The 20220-nt window shown below is 36.6% G+C and overlaps 1 protein-coding gene across 1 annotated transcript in view; it reads right to left on the bottom strand.

Moving 5' to 3' along the window:
• enpp1 (ectonucleotide pyrophosphatase/phosphodiesterase 1) overlaps positions 1-20220 on the bottom strand; it is a 66896-nt gene that overhangs the window by 19288 nt on the left and 27388 nt on the right. Inside the window, exons 9-18 of the mRNA XM_079831416.1 lie at positions 15648-15757; positions 15238-15303; positions 14954-15026; positions 14518-14626; positions 10715-10846; positions 9582-9613; positions 9366-9493; positions 8024-8093; positions 5412-5499; positions 285-469 (exon numbers count right to left, since the gene is read on the bottom strand). Coding sequence (XP_079687542.1) covers positions 285-469; positions 5412-5499; positions 8024-8093; positions 9366-9493; positions 9582-9613; positions 10715-10846; positions 14518-14626; positions 14954-15026; positions 15238-15303; positions 15648-15757 — 993 coding nt within the window. The remainder of the gene's footprint in view (positions 1-284; positions 470-5411; positions 5500-8023; positions 8094-9365; positions 9494-9581; positions 9614-10714; positions 10847-14517; positions 14627-14953; positions 15027-15237; positions 15304-15647; positions 15758-20220) is intronic.

Below are 20220 nucleotides of genomic sequence, written 5' to 3'. Positions count from 1 at the left end.
TTTGTATCAAACCACCATAGAGTTTGATTAGATGCAAGGCCTTTGACATTAACAGCAAAATATATGACAAGCACTTGCTCTTCCTTTTAAAAGTCAATAAGCCTATTTGTTTTGCTACCATAACTATGTACAATTATATAGTTGCATTTTAGTATAGTCGTTTAGCATTGCTTTTTTTCTCAGCTGTCTGCGACCCTAAAACAGATCCAGATAAACATGATTTATATAACCAAAATCACAGAATGAAAAATGCAGAAGCCCTGAATAATGTATTTGATGCCAACCTCAGTCTCAGTGAGGGAGTCACAAGTGCAGCCTTGGGGGTCACGTAGGATTCCGCTAACAGGGGTGCACGTAGATGGAGCAGAGCGCTCTGCGGGGTACACCGGCTGATGGGGTGGGTTCTTCAGCAGATGGTTTAAACTGCCGTGGGTGCCGTTATTGGGAGCAGGAGGAACACCCAGTAAATCTAAAGAGAAATAATCAGAATTGCATTGCTGTTCTCTTAGCAGATGCTTTATACCAAAGCTACTTTTGATACAGTGCAGTGGGGGGCAGCCGAGAATAGCCAATTTACTGTTGCACATGCGAAAAGGGATAATTTACCCCAAAAAGAAAATTCTGTCATAATTCACTCACCCTCATGTCGTTCCAAACCAGTATGACTTAGTAAGTCTTTTCTCTGTGGATCACTTTCTATACAATGTTAGTAACTAAACATTCGGTTCCCATTGACTTTCTTTGTATAGGGGGAAAACATTCAATGCAAATCAATGGGAACCGAAACTGTTCAAAATATATCTTCTTTTGTGTTAAGCAGAAGAATAATTGCATACATGATTGGAACAGCATGAGTGTGAGTAAATGATGACAGAATTTTCATTTTGGGTTAATTATCAAGAAGCAGCATCCATCTATAACATCAGGGATTTGATGACATTGGTTGAATCAATGATATGCCCCATTTGAGGTTTTTAATGCAATTTTTTTGAGGTTCTTAATGCAATTTACCCAAATACTGCAGGCTTATGTTGTACTAGATGCACTTTTTTAGAAACTGTCCACATTTGAGTGCTCTATATGTATCCGAAAATGAAAATGTATCCGTTTTAAATTATATTTACAAAACATTATCATATTTACATAAGAGTGCTAAATTTAGTCACTAAATTAATGTCCGTCATTTTTAAACACCAGGGAAAAGTTGTTGTCCTGCTGAAACCTCCAACATTTGGTATCTCTGAAAAGCCCTGAATGTGCGGATTACAGGACATCCAGACTTAAACATGTGGGGTGTCAGAGAAATTCACAAAAATATAATGTCCACTACAGTGGACAAAAGTCTATTCCTGGGTCCCAAGAGGATATAAAGTGATCATGTCTCTTCAGAAGACTTTGATTAAACCACTTGATTCATAGGGATCTCGTTATGAACATTTTGAAGTGTTTTGGGTTTGTCAAAGACTTTCAGTGGAGAGACAGAAATCACTCAGATATCATTACATTTTTTTTATTTTTTATAACATATATAATATATATTCATTTGTGTTCAGATGAACGGAAGTATAGTGGGTTTGGAACAAGATGAGAGTGTGTATTTTTATTTTTGGATAAACTAACCCTTTAACTTTACATATCATAAATACTGGTTAGCTTGCAAGCTAATATTAACAGCTAGCAATTTCATACCGACAAATTTTTAGTCACCATTGTATGGCAGAAAGGCGTAGCATATAGACCTACATGTTACAGTATATAAAAAATTTTTTGTAGGTTATACAAAGCTTTAAAGCAGAAAGAGTTTAAAACTAATAAATTATCGGTAATATGGAGAAACAAAGGCACAATCTAAGTATAAACAGGTCAATGGTAGAATGTTCACACTTCTGAATACAGACTTTTTAAAGATACTGTTATAGTTACTGTAATAAAAATATAATTTCTTGAGTAAATTTTATGATTTGAGTCTAAATTATTGCTTATTAGTGCTTATTTATCTCGCTCTGTTATGACATGAATGTAGGCACATTTTGAAGTACCTGTAGTTTGGTCTGGTTATACATAAAATGGTAATATGTGCATAATTGTAATGCGAGTTGCATTGGTTGGGAAAACATCTCTTGATTCTGAAGTCTGAAGTCTGTTAGCATCCAAGCAGCCCAAATTAAACTCTTCGAAGTCACTTTTAAGTTAAAGACAAACTGGGTCATGCTATTTTATTTTGCATTGTCTTGCTATTTGGCATGATATTTAGTTAGGCAGTGTGAGGCAGAGCCTGAAAGCCTGCGTCCTATGCCCAAATATGTGACAGTTGGCAACACGGTAACATCCTGGTGACAGATACTATTTGTGGCCTCAAATACCTTTTCAGGATGCTTGCATATAGTGTAACTAGAGCGAATAGAGAAGCAGAGTGGGTGATAAAACCAGACATTATGTAACAGTGTTGGGGAAGCTTTGAAACTGCAGCCTGTTAAGTTACAAGCCGGTCATAATTTAAAGTAGTTCATCAACAGCAAATCTACACTAAAAAGTACTTGGCTACACCTAACTAGAATCTTTTGAAACATAACAATAAGATGAGATCAGAGCAGTATTTATCTGGCACAGAAGCAACGAGGACCCCAGACAGGGTGACAGTATTAAAGTTGGCAGGAAATGAAAATTCACCCTGTTTACAGTATTTTCTAAATGCATGTTATTAATCTCACTATGAAATATTCATCCATGCATAAGTTTCATTAAATAAAAACTGACCCTTTACCTTTTTAATCAGAATGTCATCACTCAATCATTTAAACTGTCCCACCCAACATTTATTTATTTATTTATTATTATTTTGATAATCCATTTCTCTCAGTACATCACAATACTGTCGTTACTTCTGTTTCATTGCGACTTTGGATTTTCACAGAATTTCCACTAAACAATTAAAAAGGCATCATCATATTTTTAACTAAAAAACATTAAGCAAAATATTACATTATTTTGTACATTTTGTTTATGAAATTATAGAGCCCCTGATGTCCTTTTAGGGGCTCCATAGTAAATAGACAGCTAGTAAAATAACTAAAATGTCTTGTTTATTGAACTGTCATATAAAATGAATGTCACACTTGCAATAATGCTCTTGTAAATGTTGGAGAGAGACTCAAGCAAAACTGGTGAATCAGTTTTGAATGGGTTCATTTAACAAAGTGACTCACTGAAAAAGAAAATGACTTGCTTCGTACAGGAGAAAGTGGATATTGTAGGCGAGTGAGTTTAATTATGACCTTAGTTACTTGGCTGTAAAGCTGTGGGCACAATTCAATGTGAAAATAGCAATTTAGAATTTTTGTGTTGCCAAGTTAGTAGCGTCACTAACTTTTAGTTGCTTCCCAAATGTTGTGTCAGAGAATAATTTGCCAATGATGGCCACTTTGTTTCGATGTGGGTCATTAAATCCTTGGCAGTTATTGTGAATGACGGAGACTGTCGAGTCTTATTGTTCTGCACAATTTTCCACAAGGCTTCTTTTGGATTTAAACCAATACGAGTATAAACATTACTATGCAAGTCCTGGCCAGTTGATTAGTATGTACCTTTTATACCTGATAAAGACTGTGTGTGTGACTGACTATACTGAAATCATCATAATTTAATCTCTTAATCCCACATTCTTTGTTCCAAATCAAAGATGAATAGAAGGAATCATACACAATACAAACTGCAGTAAGCAGCATATTTTAGCATTAGCTTGGACAAGTACAACATTCCTAACAGCAGTTACTCACCCTTGTGAAAAAGAAGTGTGATTGATTTTATTGAATGTGCACATGTGGTATACTTCAAATCTTAAAAGTCGCTTAAAGGGTTTGTTCACCCATAAATGAAAATTCTGTCATTAATTACTCACCCTCATGTTGTTCCAAACCCATAAGACCTTCACTCATCTTCAGAACACAAATTAAGATATTTTTGTCAGCTCTCTGACCCCTCTATAGACAGCAATTTAATTAACACTTTCAAGGCCCAGAAAGGTAGTAAAGACATCGGTAAAATAGTCCATGTGACAACAGGGATTCCACTTTAACTTTATGAAGTGTTGAGAATACTTTTTGTGCGCAAAAACAAACAAAAATAACGACTTTATTCAACAATTTCGTCACGACTGTGTCATTCTCCTACACTGTTGACGTAGTAAATACAGTCCAGCGCTTCTGCGTTACGTCAGAGCTACACCAGAATGCTGGCTTACCATTGGCCGAAGCTGTTCACGTGAGCACCATGACACATGCGTGTGATGCTGATGCAGGAGCTGGCCAATGTACGCTGCGTAGAAGACTGACACAGATGAGAAGAAATTGTCTGACACATTCAGTCTTCTGAATACATGCACTAATATGGTATTGTCATATATTTTTCCTGTAGGGCCTAAATGTAATGACTTGAAAGTGTTAATTAAATAGCTGTCTATGGAGGGGTCAGAGAGCTCTCGGATTTCATCAAAATTATCTTTATTTGTGTTCTGAATGAAGGTTTACGGGTTTGGAACGACATGAGGGTGAGTAATTAATGAGAGAAATTTCATTTTTGGGTGAACTAACCCTTTAAGTAGACTTTTAAAGTACACTTTGTAAAAATGCCAAATTAAAGGAATACAGTAAAGACACTTATGTATTTTGATGTGCTGACTAACACACTAAAGCACCTGTAAAGTAAATGTTTTAACTGTATTATGTTGTTTGGTAATACATTTAAAGTAATGCACATTTTAAATGTACTAAATTGCAACTTCACATTATTATGAAAGTGTAATAAATATATTTAAATACATGATACAAAAGTTTCAATATAAATGATACTGAATATTATTTTAGTTTACACTTTAAACATTATGTCAAAGACAATATAAATTATCAAATTACACAACAAAGTGTACTTAAGTCCTACTTAAGTAGATCAAAAACAGCTAATTGCATTTATTATACATTTAAACTATAATAAATTTATTTCATTGTAATTAACATGTAATTAAGTGTCCAAAGTATTTAGTATATTGTTTTATATTATATATAAAAATGATTCTTTTTAAAAGTATGCTAAAGTGCACTTTTTCACAAGGCCAATTAGCACACCATATAACTGTACAACTGTCCAAGAACTTTACTAGTGGCTATCCTGAGCTGGGATATCAAAGGCAGTGATTTATATGTTGCTTGCCAAAAAAAGGTTTTGGTCAGATAGTTGTCAAAACTGCCCTTTCCCCCTTTATGTTGTAGGTTACAGCATCTACTGCAGGGGCTAACTCCAGGATGAAGCTTGAGGAACAGCAGCAACAACCTTCACCTCTCTATGAACCATAAGACTGGAATATCTGATAAACATCCTTCATAAGTTCATGATACCAAACAGAAAACAGAACTTACCGCATAGGAGGTTGTAGACTTCAATGTTCTCGAAGGGAGCAACAGTCGTCTTATAATGAATTCCTGGTCCATACCCGATAAAAATGGCCTGCAAACAGTAACATTTAGTTAATTAAATCACACTTAAAAACAAAAACTTAGTTTACACTTGGCATTTGCATATCTATCTATCTATCTATCTATCTATCTATCTATCTATCTATCTATCTATCTATCTATCTATCTATCTATCTATCTATCTATCTATCTATCTATCTATCTATCTATCTATCTATCTATCTATCTATCTATCTATCTATCTATCTATCTATCTATCTATCTATCTATCTATCTATCTATCTATCTATCTATCTATCTATCTATATCTCATCCATCCATCCATACTTTAAGATTTTAAAACAAAGTTTGTCTTTATCTAACTTATCTAGTAATTATTAAAGTAGTTGTTTCAGAGAAATATTATTTGTTTGCAGATGCCACTTACATTTTGTTATCTAAGGCAATGAAAATTAGAGGGTGGCTTTAGTTTCCAAGTACTATTTGGGGCCCCTGGATGTGTCAACAAAACACCCACAATAGCTCCAAAAACACAGACCACAGTTAAAAATAATGCACTTATTTTGATTTGCAGTCACAGAGAGACACACATTCCACTCGCCTCTGGCTGAAACAAGGAACATTTGAGTTGTGGAAACTAGACTGATCTCATTTCCTTGACACAGAGTAACAAAGATGAAAATGATCTTCATTCCGCCTAACAGGAGATTTCACTTTCACTAAAATGGCCTAAAGTAAAGCTCTTGTTGGAAAAAAACATCCCTGTGTTTGTGACTAGTTTGTGCAATTTACCTCAACCAGTTAGATCATTGCCTCTTAAGAGTTCCTGTAAGATGTTTTTGTAAGCCCTTCCAGCTGCATTAGACATTCCTAGACAACCACATAGACTGGGGGCACAGATGGCTAGAAGTACGCCCACGTCACAGACATAAACAAGACTCTGACAAAGGTCCAAAGTGTGGCTTGAGTGTGTGTTTAAAACTGCAATCTGAACACCTTCTAGTTTGAAGGAACTAATAAGTGTGAATCTAGCACAAGACAGTTATTCTCAATGGACAAGAGTTCATTTAAAGGGCATGTCTGGATTTTTCTCAGATTTTTTTGGGAAGACCCAGGGTATCATAATCCCCTTCATGGGAATTTACCCAGATCCTGTAATATGAATTCAGTATAATCCTCATCTAAGTACTTGGTCTCCTAAACCTCATTACATTCCAGCACAGAAGCATTTGAATAGAGCCTCAAGCGGAAACTGAAAATAGAAATGTTTATTGGCATTATGACAGATTTAAGCAATATTTACTCTGGATTTAGGGGATAATGCTTAATTTTGGGGATGAGGGTTTATGTTGATGGTGTGGAAGCTAAAAGAGAAGAAAACGCTGAAGCAGCCATAAGTAGTAACAGAGAACTTACTCTGTCAACCATTTTCTTAAAATAAATAAATAAATAATGAAAAACAATTACAGGGCACTGAGATAAAGAAGTAATAACCAATTACCAATTACTGTAACAGTTTTTTAAAAAATATGATCTTCATTTCTAACATAAAAGCTTAATAATAAAATAATAATAATAATAATAATAAAATAATAAAAGCCTAGCTAGCTCCCCTTAAGGGAAAAAAAGTGTGCTTAAGTGTATTGAATGTGAGCATCAAATCTTAAAAGTGTAAAGTGTAATTAAAAAGTGTACTTGCAGATAATATAATATTATTATAAAATAAAAGACAACTTAAATATACTTAATGAGAGCACACTTTCAAAAATATCATAAAGAGATTGCAGAAAACTGTGTTTAGTGCTTTAGCCCAACAATGTTGAATGATATGATCACTTTATATGATGAACAGATTGAAATTAGGCTTTTATTCACATATAAACATTCATCAACTCACACATCAGTTATAATAAACGGAAGCTCAAACATGTTCGCTTGACGTGTGATAACCAATGAGGTTCATTCTTGTGTGTAACGCAGCATGTTTGAGCTTCCGCAAGAACCAATGAGGTTTGTTCTCGTCAAGTTTGGTTCGGTTGAGCATCTTTTTATGCTTGCTGATCAATGTTTATGTGAATAAAATACTAAATTAAATCTGTTCATCATATAAAGCGATCGAGTCTCTTCAGAAATGGATTTGTTTTATGAACTTTTGGAAGCGTCAAAGTGGAAGTTGCATAGCTGTCAATGGAGGGACAGAAAGCTCTCAGATTTCATTAAAAAGATCTTAATTTGTGTTCCAAAGTTGAACGAAAGGCTTACGGGTTTGGATAGACGCAAGAGTTTTTCATTTTTGGGTGAACTAACCCTTTTACACACTTAAGTGCACTTCTAAAAAGTTATTACTTCGTAAGTTTTACTTTACAGTACATTTTAAATCATGTTTTGGGAATGAAGGCTTTTTAACTGCACATTTCAACACAATAGGTCCAGAAAATCTATTGGTAACATCTGCTAAAAACATCAATATCAAGATGACTGTGCTTGCAATTTGTTTTATTTATTTACCTGTGTAATAAAAGTGTTTTGAATATGGCAGTATTTTAAGAACCAACCTGCATGTTCTTGAAGACATTATCTGAACCATGGAAGCCACCACTGCAGTATTTAATTTCACTCGGTTTGCTGTTGACCAAGGTGGGGAAGAAAAATACTGAGTACATGCAAGCTTGAGTGCTGATACATTAAAACAAATCTTCAGTAACACTTTATTTCGATGGTCCACTTCTACTTAGTTTGCAACTACATGTCAATTACCAATCATCAGTGTATTAGTAGACTACTTAACCCTTAATCGGGACATAATTCACTATCACAATGATGAAGTGACGTTTCACGCACAGTTACTACTGGCAGAAAACAAAAGAATAGGAAGTTTCAATCAGGAAAACTTGAAATGGCTCAGTGATTTACTGCAGAGCAAGTACTGAACGCTATCAGATATTAGTGTCACTGTCACTTGATGGTGGATCTGGTGAAGAACCTGTCACTGATCAAAATATTGATTTTGAAATGATCGTTTTGAGAATTTGTTTGAGATCGCGAATAAGAGCCAGATGATGAATGTACTGGGAAATGAGCTCTGACTAGGAGAGTAATGATGGTATAAAACATCTGCTCAAACTGAACCCTTCCAAGCTCCAAAAGGTAACAAAATATGCCTTTTTTTTGTCTGTAAGTGTTACTCTAATATCAGGAGAGTTTTATATTAGCGTGACAGGTAGAGAGATCCATAATATCTGCTAACATTTTTTAACTAACATTAATGAATATAAGTAACTTTCCAAGGTAACACTTTACAATAGGGTTGTATTAGTTAACATTAGTTAATGCATTAGTTAACATGAACTAACCATGAACAACACGTCTATTCAGCATTAGTTAATCTTTTTTAACGTTAGTTAATAAAAAAAATCCAGCTGTTCATGATTTGTTCATGTTAGTTCACAGTGCATTAACTAATGTTAAAAAGATTTTAATAATGCATTAGTAAATGTCGAAGTTAACATTAACAAAGATAAATTAATGCTTTATAAGTGCAGTTCATTATTAGTTCATGTTAACTAATGTAGTTAACTAATGAACCTTACTGTAAAGTGTTACCCTTTCCAACTACATGTCAACTTATTCAACGAACCCAAACCCTAACACCTAACCGTCTACTAACACTCTAATGAGAGTTAGTAGAATGTCTAAAGTGGCCTATCGAAATAAAGTGTAACCAAATCTTCAAATGCCTTCAGTCAGATTCTAGTTACCATTTCAAAACGGAATGGTTTTCACATTGATCAAAAACTTCAAAAGGATAAACACAGTTTTACAAATTCAATAATACTTTGAGGATATAGATTTCCTTCATTCTAGCACTCGTTTTGATTTGACAAGTGTCAAACTCACAGTGCTGCTTGCCACTGTGGCTGCATGTAGAGATGTGCTCTCTCGATACGGATGCTATTTGCGAAGTGAAGGCGTTTGGGGAGGTGCTCCTTCAGATACGGTCTCATCGGCTGATCAGGTTTTCTGCACTTCAAACAGAAAGAAAGAAATTCAGCATGATTAAGCAGAAGATGTGGTTTATAAATGAGGTGTGGGGATGCTGTGACAGGGTCATACCGAAAGGTTCTTCACCAGACCTTCATAATCAACTGCCAGATGAATACAGGGAAAGAGAAGAGATGGATGGTTTGACTTGCATTTAATGGACAGAATACTTTTTATAATTGAGTGTTTCTTCAACTATGTGCACTTTAGGCCCGTTTTTCACACTCTCTCATGATATTTACACTACCGTTTATTTTGGGTCAGTAAGATGTCTCTTATGCTCACCAAGCCTTTTTTATTTTATTAAAAATATTGTAAAATCTTATTACAGCATTAAAATAACTGTTTTATATTTGAATACATTTTAAAATGTAATTTACTCTTGTGATGCAAATCTGAATTTTCATCATCATTCCACCAGTATTCAGTGTCACATGATCATTAATGAAATCCTTCTAATATGCTGACTTACGGCTTTAGAAACATTTCTTATTATTATCAATTTTGAAAACAGATGCTAAATAACTGTGGAAAATGTGATATAATCTTTTCCAGGATTCTTTAATTAAAAGAAAGTTCAAAAGAACAGTGTTCATTTGAAATTTGTATTTATATTTAACAATGTAAAAGTTGATTCATTTTCAATTTAATACATTCTTGTGGATTTTTTTTTATTTTTATATCTCTCAACAAAAGAATCTTCCTGGCCCTAAATATTTGACAGTGTACATAGATTTGTAAATATTTTTTTGACATACGGGTATTTAATTTCATGTTCTTCACTGACACTATTGTCTTCTTGGTAAACAACTCTAACTTTTCATAAAACTTTATTAGGGAAAACATTGTTGGTTGCGGTGGAAATTACACCACAACTGAGGGTCAGTTGCAAATTGTGTAAAAATTAAGAATTATTTTATATAAAAACTATAATAATATATATTATATAAGTTATGTGTGATTATATAACACTGTAATCAATATTTTATATGACGATTTGGATGTTTTATATGAAGTGTATAAAAAATTAAGTCTGCATGTGGCATGTAAAAACTAGCAAAAAATAAACATTTTAAAGTTATAATGTGACATTTATGCTGTGAACCTGCAAGATATAATTAAAAAGTAATCAAATAAATTGCTGCAACAAAGTCTATAGTTGAAGAAACACTCAAAAAGCAAGGATGTGTAATCTTTCTGCTTACAGGAGAAGAACTCATCAGGCAAACGTCTGGGCCGGACTCTCCCCGCAGGGCCCTGGATGACAGTGATGTCATCAGTGTTATCCAGATAATCGGAGACGTACGCAGCTTTCTTACATGACGCCTCCTCCATCCCTGCATGTTTTATAGACACAGAGCAGGACAGAAGCATTCAAAATGAACTTAATTTTATTGGTCATGAATTCATGATTTTTTCACCCCCATTTCAAGGCAAACATGTATGAATTCTTTCACAGAAAAAGTATGAGTAAATGAAGCGAGTACATTTTTAGGAGAACTATTGATTTAAAACATTAAACCCAACTTGATGTGTTCACTGTAGTATTATAACATTCAAAATGTTTTCTCTGTCACTGAAGTGTCAAATAATTCACTGACAGCCAAGGCTTACAGCAAAACCTCCACTCCTCTCATTATATTCTTGAGCGAGTACTAATTAAACATCAGTGATGCAACTGAAGTGCAGCACATCAACACATAAAAGCTCAATTTGCATTCACAATCATTCCAACCACAAAGGCAGAGCAGCACATACATTTAAAAACCCAAGAGTCAAAATTAGCATGCCTACAAGCCTCATGGCGCACTTCAAGGGCAGGGGACACATGTGCAATCCCACATGCCTTTAATTTGCCCCAATTACAAATAAAAGACACACGTCAAACAGATGTCACTGCTGATGAACTTCTGTGCCCACCCAGTTAAGTGGGAACCAGTGATATTTGAGCATCGAGATACTATTATAATTTTTAATCATATTTTGAATTGGCTTTATCTTTTTCTGTTTGCAATTTAATTTTAGTTAAGATTTTAATCATTTTGTTTTGTGTATTGTCATTTTCATTATTATTATTGTTTTTTTTTTTAATGTCTGCATGTATATAGGTTGTATTAGTTTTTCAGTTTTAGTTTTTTTAGTACATCCGAAATTGATCCGTATTAATGAAGACGTAGCCTAAAAAAAAAAGTGTTGTGCTACAAATAATGAGCTGTAAAATGTCCTTCATGCTCTATATTCAGACGTCAGGAGAATAACGCAACGCTTGATATTTTAATGTGATAAGAATATCTATGGCAAGAGCTCTTCAGTCGCTGCATTCTTTTCCACCTGATTATTTTATTTGTTTCCCCTTTGTATTCCACTGTAACAGTATGAAAAAAGACAACATAATAGGCTACTTCGCATTTGTGGTCTACTCTCCCGACGTATTATGCTATATATCCCATGAATAATTCACTGGAATGCACTAGGAATTTCTTGTTTTTCTCCCAAATCCTCACGTCTCTTTCCAGGTTTGTTTTCATGCAGATTCTTTAAAATTGAATTGTCTCCTGTTAGCAGTGTTTACTGGAATGTTTCTAAAGCAGGTTAAATACAATATTTATTGTCAATCAAAATGACGGAAATCACTTATATTCTCACTCAATGTTCCAGTTAATTAATATTTTTGATTAAGGCAACGTATGTTACATTAATACAGACATAAATTACTACAGTGAATTGTAACAAGTCTGTAATATTGCTGTGGAAATAAATCAAGATTTTGGGGTTCTTCGTGGTCTGTTGTAATTTGTTAATGATTTACACTTTTAAATGTCATTTTAATGTTTAATGGTTGAAGGGTGAGTAGATTAAATGTCATCGCATTATTCCCAGTTTTTGAAAATGCTTATTATTATGTTCATAGAACCTTTCGCTGACTGTTTACAGTTTAATGGAAGTTACTTCATTAAACCGTTAGTAATACTTCAGTGTTATGATTGACTGCAATAGTTTTCACTGGGAATATATAAGCGTAATAAATATTTACTAATGTCTGATTGACCGTTACATTTAGTATAAGTGAAAAAATAAAATATATTAGATAAAAAAATCAGTTTTTATAAAATACTTTCCTTAAAAGGGGCCTTTTACTCGATTGTACCCTATAGCTCCTGCCATTACATGTACCAATTAATATGCTCTCATGTTGACGTTAAAAGTTGCACTATGCAGGATTCCCCCCATTTAGCGTTCGTGTCTGCCTGTATTTTTTTTCTTCTTTTTTTTCTATTGCTGTGTTTGGGGCGTTTCAGGGCTGCAGCCTTTGGCCAGAGAGCATGTCATCTGTGTCTGAAGCTCAGGAAGCTTCGCTAAGTAAGTTGTCATGTCTCGACACAAAAACAATTTGCTAGTGTTGCTATTGCTTTGTTGACTGATATCTGTAACTCCACAGATTTCTAGGCATTGTAATTATGTTTATATGATGACAATTACTGTTTATTAGCCAGCTAAACTGAAGATGGCTGGTTAGAGTTTATTTTGTTGGTCCTCTTTAGACAATGTTGCACCTACTGTACATATAACTTAACTCTCATTAGAGTATTGGTAGACTGTTATGTTAGGGTTAGTTGTTAGGGTTCGGGTTAGTAGAATAAGTTGATGTACTTGCAAAGTTACTTATACTCAGTAGAATGTCTGTTGGAGCATCAACATAAAGAGTTAGCAGATATTAAGCAGACAGTCTAATACTCTACTAAAGATGCTTTTGCACCGGGTAGTTATAAGAACTCTGTTATAGGAATTAGCCAGCAGGTCGGTTCCCAGAGAACTAAATTTCCCCTTGGGCCATTTTCCTGGTTGCATTGGCAACGTCAGTAGGAACTCAAAAGTGACATAAGCCGACCGACAGCAACGTTATTTAAGTCAAGTGACCTTTATTTATATAGTGCTTTATACAATACAGATTGAAATCTTGGTCATACTTTATATTAAGAGGATTTAACTACTATGTAATTACATCAAAAAATAAGTACATTAACCTCACCTTTCTGTACGTTATTTCATGGAGTAAGTATATGTAAACTGTAGGGCTGCCCTCAACTTAAGCTTTTTCTAGTCGACTAGTAATCCTTCATTTAAGCCATTATTCGACTAATTGCACATTTTTATTAATAAGCCATGAATCATAATAATGAGCCTTTAATTGCCTATACATAATACATAGCCTAATCAGCGCTCAAGCGTACGCATAAAGCTAGCCACAGTGCGCCGTCAAATTTTATGAGTATGAATGTGGTGTGAAAAAACAGCAAGGAGACTGTTTAAAACATTTTTATAATTAAATTGATATTGTTTTCTGTTTTCGGCTGTAGAGATAAAGTCGACAATGCTGACTCATCATCTCCACAGTGGACACGCCTATATGCACATTTCATTCGGATTAATAATTTGAGAATATTGTTTTCCACTTGAATTGGTTAATTTAAAAGTAGACATTTCAATCTTTCTCATGTCTGTGAGGCAAGTATACACTGAGTTTCAGTTCACTGAGACCAAGATGGCAGAAAGCGAATCCTGATTGTTTTCATTATTTTACAAAAGCACACCGTTTTGTTGTTATTGTGAGTTTACAGAAATGAAAGTAGGCCTTTTACAGTTTGCATTACTCCTATATGACCAAAAATATTTAAAGTTAAATGCTGTTTAACTTTAAAAATGCTGTTTAACAAAAGCTGTTCCTAACTAAAATTGTTCTCAGTTCCTGCAGTGCGAACATGGGTACTTCCGCCAATAGTTATAGAAACTATAAAAACTTTCCTCAGGTGCGAAACTCTTTAATGAGAGTTAGTTGACATGTAGGTGCAACATTATAGTCACAGAATAACTAAAGGGAACCGTCAAAATAAAGTGTTACCAGATGGCTAAATTCGCTCGCCAAATACAGCCAGTGTAATTGTTTGTTCATACACACACAAAATGCAATTTATGCATGATAAACACAATAAACCATCATAGAACTTACCATGGTCAGACAACAGAACCAGGTTGACACATTTGTGCAACTCTCTTTCCTTGAGACCGTCCATGAGCTGCCCAATAAGTCTGTCAACATTGAGCAAAGCCTCAATTACCTGCAACACAAAAATCACAATCACAAATCACAATTTTGAATGAAAACATTTCACCAGCACTACCATACTGATTATGTACAGTATTTAAGAGCGCGAAAACACCAAACAACATAAAATGCTGGCTTTTATGTTTCTTCTTTGCAGTCGTGAGAGCAAACCATTGATATATAAATCATTGCAAATTGTCCTGTATTTCAATTCATCAACAAAAAAAGTAACAATGACTGTGTTCCATTAATGTTTCATATCCTAATTCATTTTGCCCCCAAACTCAACAGAAATTGAAGTTTGTAAATTATTTGCACATGTGGTTTGTCTTCCGTGTACCTGGCTACTCATTGGTCCATATCGATGACCTGCAGAATCAGGCTCTTCGAAGTATAAGGTGTAAAAGTCTGGCCTAAAACAGAGTATATACACTGACAATTAACTGATTTTATTCACATCAAAAATATTATTTACATCACTAAAAACATACGTAACCCGTAAAAATGTGTTTTGTTGTTATAAAATAATGCAGAAATAGCTCTTTATGGTAAGAATTGCAGATTTTTACAGTCTAGGCAGATCAAACAAAATCACCAAGAGATAATGGAAATAAATAGCCTTACCTTTCTCCTTCAGGTAAATGCAACCATTCAAATATTTTTGCTATCCTCTTTTCAAAGGGAATTTTCCTAAAAAAAAAACACAGAATATCTTTGCTATTGGAGTGTTTCAGATCAGAACACAAAATAGTTCAATCAATATCTCCATTACTTAAATCATCTTTGTTTTCTAACTTTTGATGGCTGTTACTAAAAACTCTGATATCTTCTATTGAAATCAGCAAAATTATTCAGTCATAGTGTGTAACCTGCTTTAAAGGGTTCAAAAGGTTTAAATATACTGCAATATAAAGTGTTGCTCTTAATTTTTGATGAGAATTATATTCAGTCCTCACAACGCTAATGTTTTGTTTTAAAATGCTAAAACCCAGTTAATAACAGTGTTGAAACAATGCGTTATTGTAAATATCCACCTCTCATACTTCTCCCAGAAACTTGGGTATTTTCCATTGACTTTCACATCGGATCCAGGCCAGAAGAAAGTTGCAGTTTTTAGCTTGTTTCTCATGGCTGTGAGCCAAACCTAAAAACAATCACAGGAAGAACTGAATGAGAGTGCTAACAAAACACCTGCAAGCAAAGTGAGACAAGAGAGAGCCTCAGATAACTAAAAGTTTTTTTCATAATATCACTGATATTTGTTACGGTTTGGCTCAGGCAGGAATACAAGGAGAGGCAGAGGAGTATATCAAACGTCCTTTACTCAGGGTGAGTTCGGAAACACAGACAGTGATAGCATCACAGGAATAACAGAACGGCATAACGGGTACTTCACATAACGGGTACTTCACATAACGGGAACTTCACATAATGGGAACTTCACATAACGGGAACTTCACATAACGGGAACTTCACATAACGGGAACTTCACATAACGGAGACCAGACAAAGAATGAATGCACAAGGAGGAACCTAAATACAAACACAGACGACTGAATAACGAGGGGCACAGGTGACACAGTTGAACAGAAACTCAGACAAAGGAACATGTGGCAAGTGAAACCAGGAATAAAATGCAACAAAATACAACAGAGACAGACTAGACATGTGAAAATATTATAGTTTTTGTTAATATTTTGAATTAGATAGGACTGTTATATTTTCATTTTAAGTTTTAGTCATTTTGTTTTTTAAAAATATGTCTATATAGTTTTAAGTCTGTTTATTTAGTTTGAGTTATTTTAGTATTTCGTCTTCAACCTAAACTAAAATGAGAATTGTTGCCCTGGAAACTAGCTGTAAAATAAAGTTTAAAGGTCCCATGGCATGAAAATTTCATTTTATGAGGTTTTTTAACATTAATATGAGTTCCCCTAGCCTGTATATGGTACCCAAGTGGCTAGAATTTTTGATGGGTGTAAACCGAGTTCTGGCTGTCTTTCTCTGCCTTTAAGAAAATGACAGCTCAGGCGAGCTGATCTTGAATTTTCCAGTTATGACGCCATACCAGGAAAGGTTACCTCCCCTTCCTATGCTTTGCCCGCCCAGAGCATTCGGAGAAAATGGATTCACTTTATGTCAGCACAGGCTTTACAAACAGACTTTACAATATGGACTCGACAGTGCCGCGACAAACTCTGAGTAACAGTGTTCATTCATGCCTGATCTGCGATCAGAGATTTCTGATGTGCAGCTAATCATTCAAGTTCACTCAGACTTTCTTTCTATTTTCCGGTTCCGGTTCCGGTTCCGCCTAACGATTCCGGTTCCGATTCCGGTTCCATTAAAATTATTACACAAATAGTGGTAAAGGAAAAAGGCACAATACGCAACTCAAACAATCCATTTTGTGTTTATTACTTGCTCTAAAATTAATTTACAGGTTGGCAATGTCAAAAAAGTCCTGTACTGTACATATATTACAGTATTAATTAAGCCATTCTTGCAACACATTGTTTTTCAAATGAACACCTCTGAAATTGTCTTATTACATTTTATCTCTCTGTCTCTGAATAAAACCAAGTTATAAATTATATTTATTAGTTATATTTATTAATTAGTTGTATATTAATTTAATAGTAATTCAGTTATTCAGTGAACTTGTAAATAATAAATTGCAATTCAGCATTACAAAGGTAATTGTGCCTAAACGCTTACCTAAACCATGGTGACTCAACGGTTGACATATATATATATATATATATATATATATATATATATATATATATATATATATATATATATATATATATATATATATATATATATATATAGGCCTTACACTATAAATCTGGTATAAGCCCTGTGGCACTCTGTGCTGTAGCAAATGTTTTGTCAAATTGCTAGTGCAGCCTCCTTTGCATGTTATTAACTTTTCACATTTTGCTTCATTATCATTCATTCTTTGGAAATGAATCCATACTTGTGACTTTCTCTTCGCCATGCTGGTGGTCAACGAGAAAATATCTGACGCAAAACCGTAAATGTATAGCGCGAGGGCTTTCAGTGCTGAACTGCGTTGCACTCCTGGAAGCGGCAGGCAACGTAATTAATATTCATGATGAGGTGAGCCAGAGTTGCCAGGTTTTCACAACAAAACCCGCACAATTGCACAATCGCTTCAACCCGCGGACATGAAACACAGCCCGCGGCAACACTGGAAAACGGGAAAGCGGGAAAACCACGGACTTGGCAACACTGGCTGTCACTCGCTATGAAAGGATACGCTTCCAGCGCTTCGCACACACATTGCACCAGAACCGTTTTCGGAACCGAAACTTAGGAATTTCGCGCGGTTCTGGTATTTTTCAAAAATCAGTTTCGGTTCTGAATAAGAACCGGTTCTCGGTTCCCAACCCTAGTCTTGATGCCCTAAGCGTAATGCATCAGTGAATCAAGCCAGTGACTAAAACGATCGTTTCTGTTAGTAGCATGAAACAAATTCATTTTTTAAGTGATTCAACTACAGAGTGATCAAAGAACACTCTTCATAATGTTCGATCTGTCAATCACACTTCACAAGTGTATCTGCACACTTGCCCAAACTGCCATTATAATGAATGACGCTGTTATGCAGCACAGCGAAGCTCTTACTGTAATGTAATACATTACATGTGTTACAAAGTACGTAGAATAAGGTGGAAGAAGACAGAGTCGACGTGACTGGGACTGTTTATTCAGAACTCTGTAATACAAATAAGCTTGCGTTAACAGCACAGCGCTCTCAACAACTCAGTACAATAAAACTTCCTCCAGCTCTCCGTGGTTCACGAGTGCGCAGTCAGTCTCTCTCTCTCGCTAAACCACGCCCCACTAAACCACGCCCCCTCCGCAACATAATCTAACACTCATTTCAAATGCAAAGATGTCAGCCAATCAAAACAGCAAGTCTCACAGCAGACACGCCCCTTGAAACGTCTTGGTTACGTATGTAACCACGTATGTAACTGGCCCTTCCAGCGTCCTGCCTGAGCTTGCTGGACCACTCCTATGTTAGAGTGTGAGTCAAGGCTCTGGGCAGGGAAGGACAGTCACTGCTGTTCCTGCAAGACCCACTCAGTGTGACTATTGGATAACGCTGGGAAAGCGTGCCCATCTCGGGAGATGGTACGCTGCGGAGCCACGTCCTTCAATGGAAGGAGAGGTGGAATACACATAAAGACTAACCTAACAGGGTAGTGCAACAAATGGCAGTCTCTGGAGTGGACCCAACCTGGTTCCAGGGGGGGGAAGAACATACCCAGAGACGTCAGAGGAAGCTCTGTCGAGGGAAAGACACGGGGCTAGCCGAGTAGGGTAGCTGGTACCGTGGAAAATACACATATGGAGTAGCCGTGAGGGGACCGCAACATATGGAACCCAGCCTACACACGTTCCACAAGCATACGGGTGCAGGCCTGGCATCAGACGGCCGCCACGTCTGACACCGAAGGGGTGATGGAGGAACTCACAGGGTTAGCCGTTTCCGGGGAACACAACTGGAGCAGAATAGACGCACGTATCCGGCCCAGAGGGCGGGAGTGGCGTATGCAAGCCGACACTAGAACGGGCACTTAGCGCTGCTGGCCACTGGGGGCGAGAATGCGTGAAGATACCGGCTCTACACGGAGGCTATAAAATCTAGCGAACGTGTTAGGTGTCGCCCAGCCCGCATCTCCACATATATCTGTCAGCGAGGCGCCTTGAGCCAACGCCAAGGAAGAAGCAACACTCCTTGTTGAGTGTGCTCGCAACCCGAACGGGCAAGGTATGTCTTGGGACTGGTAAGCCAAGACAATGGCATCCACTATCCAGTGGGCCAACCTCAGCTTGGAGACAGCCTTCCCCTTCTGCTGGCCTCCGTAACAGATGAAGAGCTGCTGAGTGGATCTGAAGCTCTGAGTCCGGTCAACGTAAGCACGAAGAGCGCGGACGGGACAAAAAGCTAGGGCTGGGTCTGCCTCCTCCGAAGGCAGCGCTTGCAGGCTCACCACCTGGTCCCGTAAGGGAGTGGTAGGAACCTTGGGCACGTATCCAGGCCGGGGTCTCAGGACAATGTGAGAGTTGGCCGGCCCGAATTCTAGGCACGATTCTTCGACCGAGAGTGCATGCAGGTCCCCTACCCTCTTGATTGAAGCCAATGCAATCAGGAGAACTGTCTTCACGGACAGGATTTTTAGCTCAACAGACTGCAAAGGTTCAAATGGAGGACCCTGAAGTGCTCTGAGCACCAGGGCTAAGTCCCAAGAGGGTAACGAGGTAGAACGAGGAGGATTTAGTCTCCTCGCACCTCTGAGGAACCTGACGATTAAGTCGTGCTTACCTAAGGATTTACCGTCTACTGCATCGTGATACGCCACTATTGCTGCGACGTATACTTTGAGGGTGGAGGGAGACAGCCTTCGCTCCAGCCCATCCTGCAGGAAGGAAAGCACAACGTTAATCGAACACCTTCGGGGGTCTTCCCGGTGGGAAGAGCACCACCCGACGAACAGGTTCCACTTCAGAGAGTAGAGGCGCCTCATAGAAGGGGCTCTAGCTGAAGCGATGGTGTCTACCACTGCTTGT

This window comes from Gobio gobio (assembly GCF_949357685.1).
Source record: "Gobio gobio genome assembly, chromosome: 12".
Lineage (NCBI taxonomy): Eukaryota > Metazoa > Chordata > Actinopteri > Cypriniformes > Gobionidae > Gobio > Gobio gobio.
This window is presented reverse-complemented; position numbering and strand designations above follow the sequence as displayed.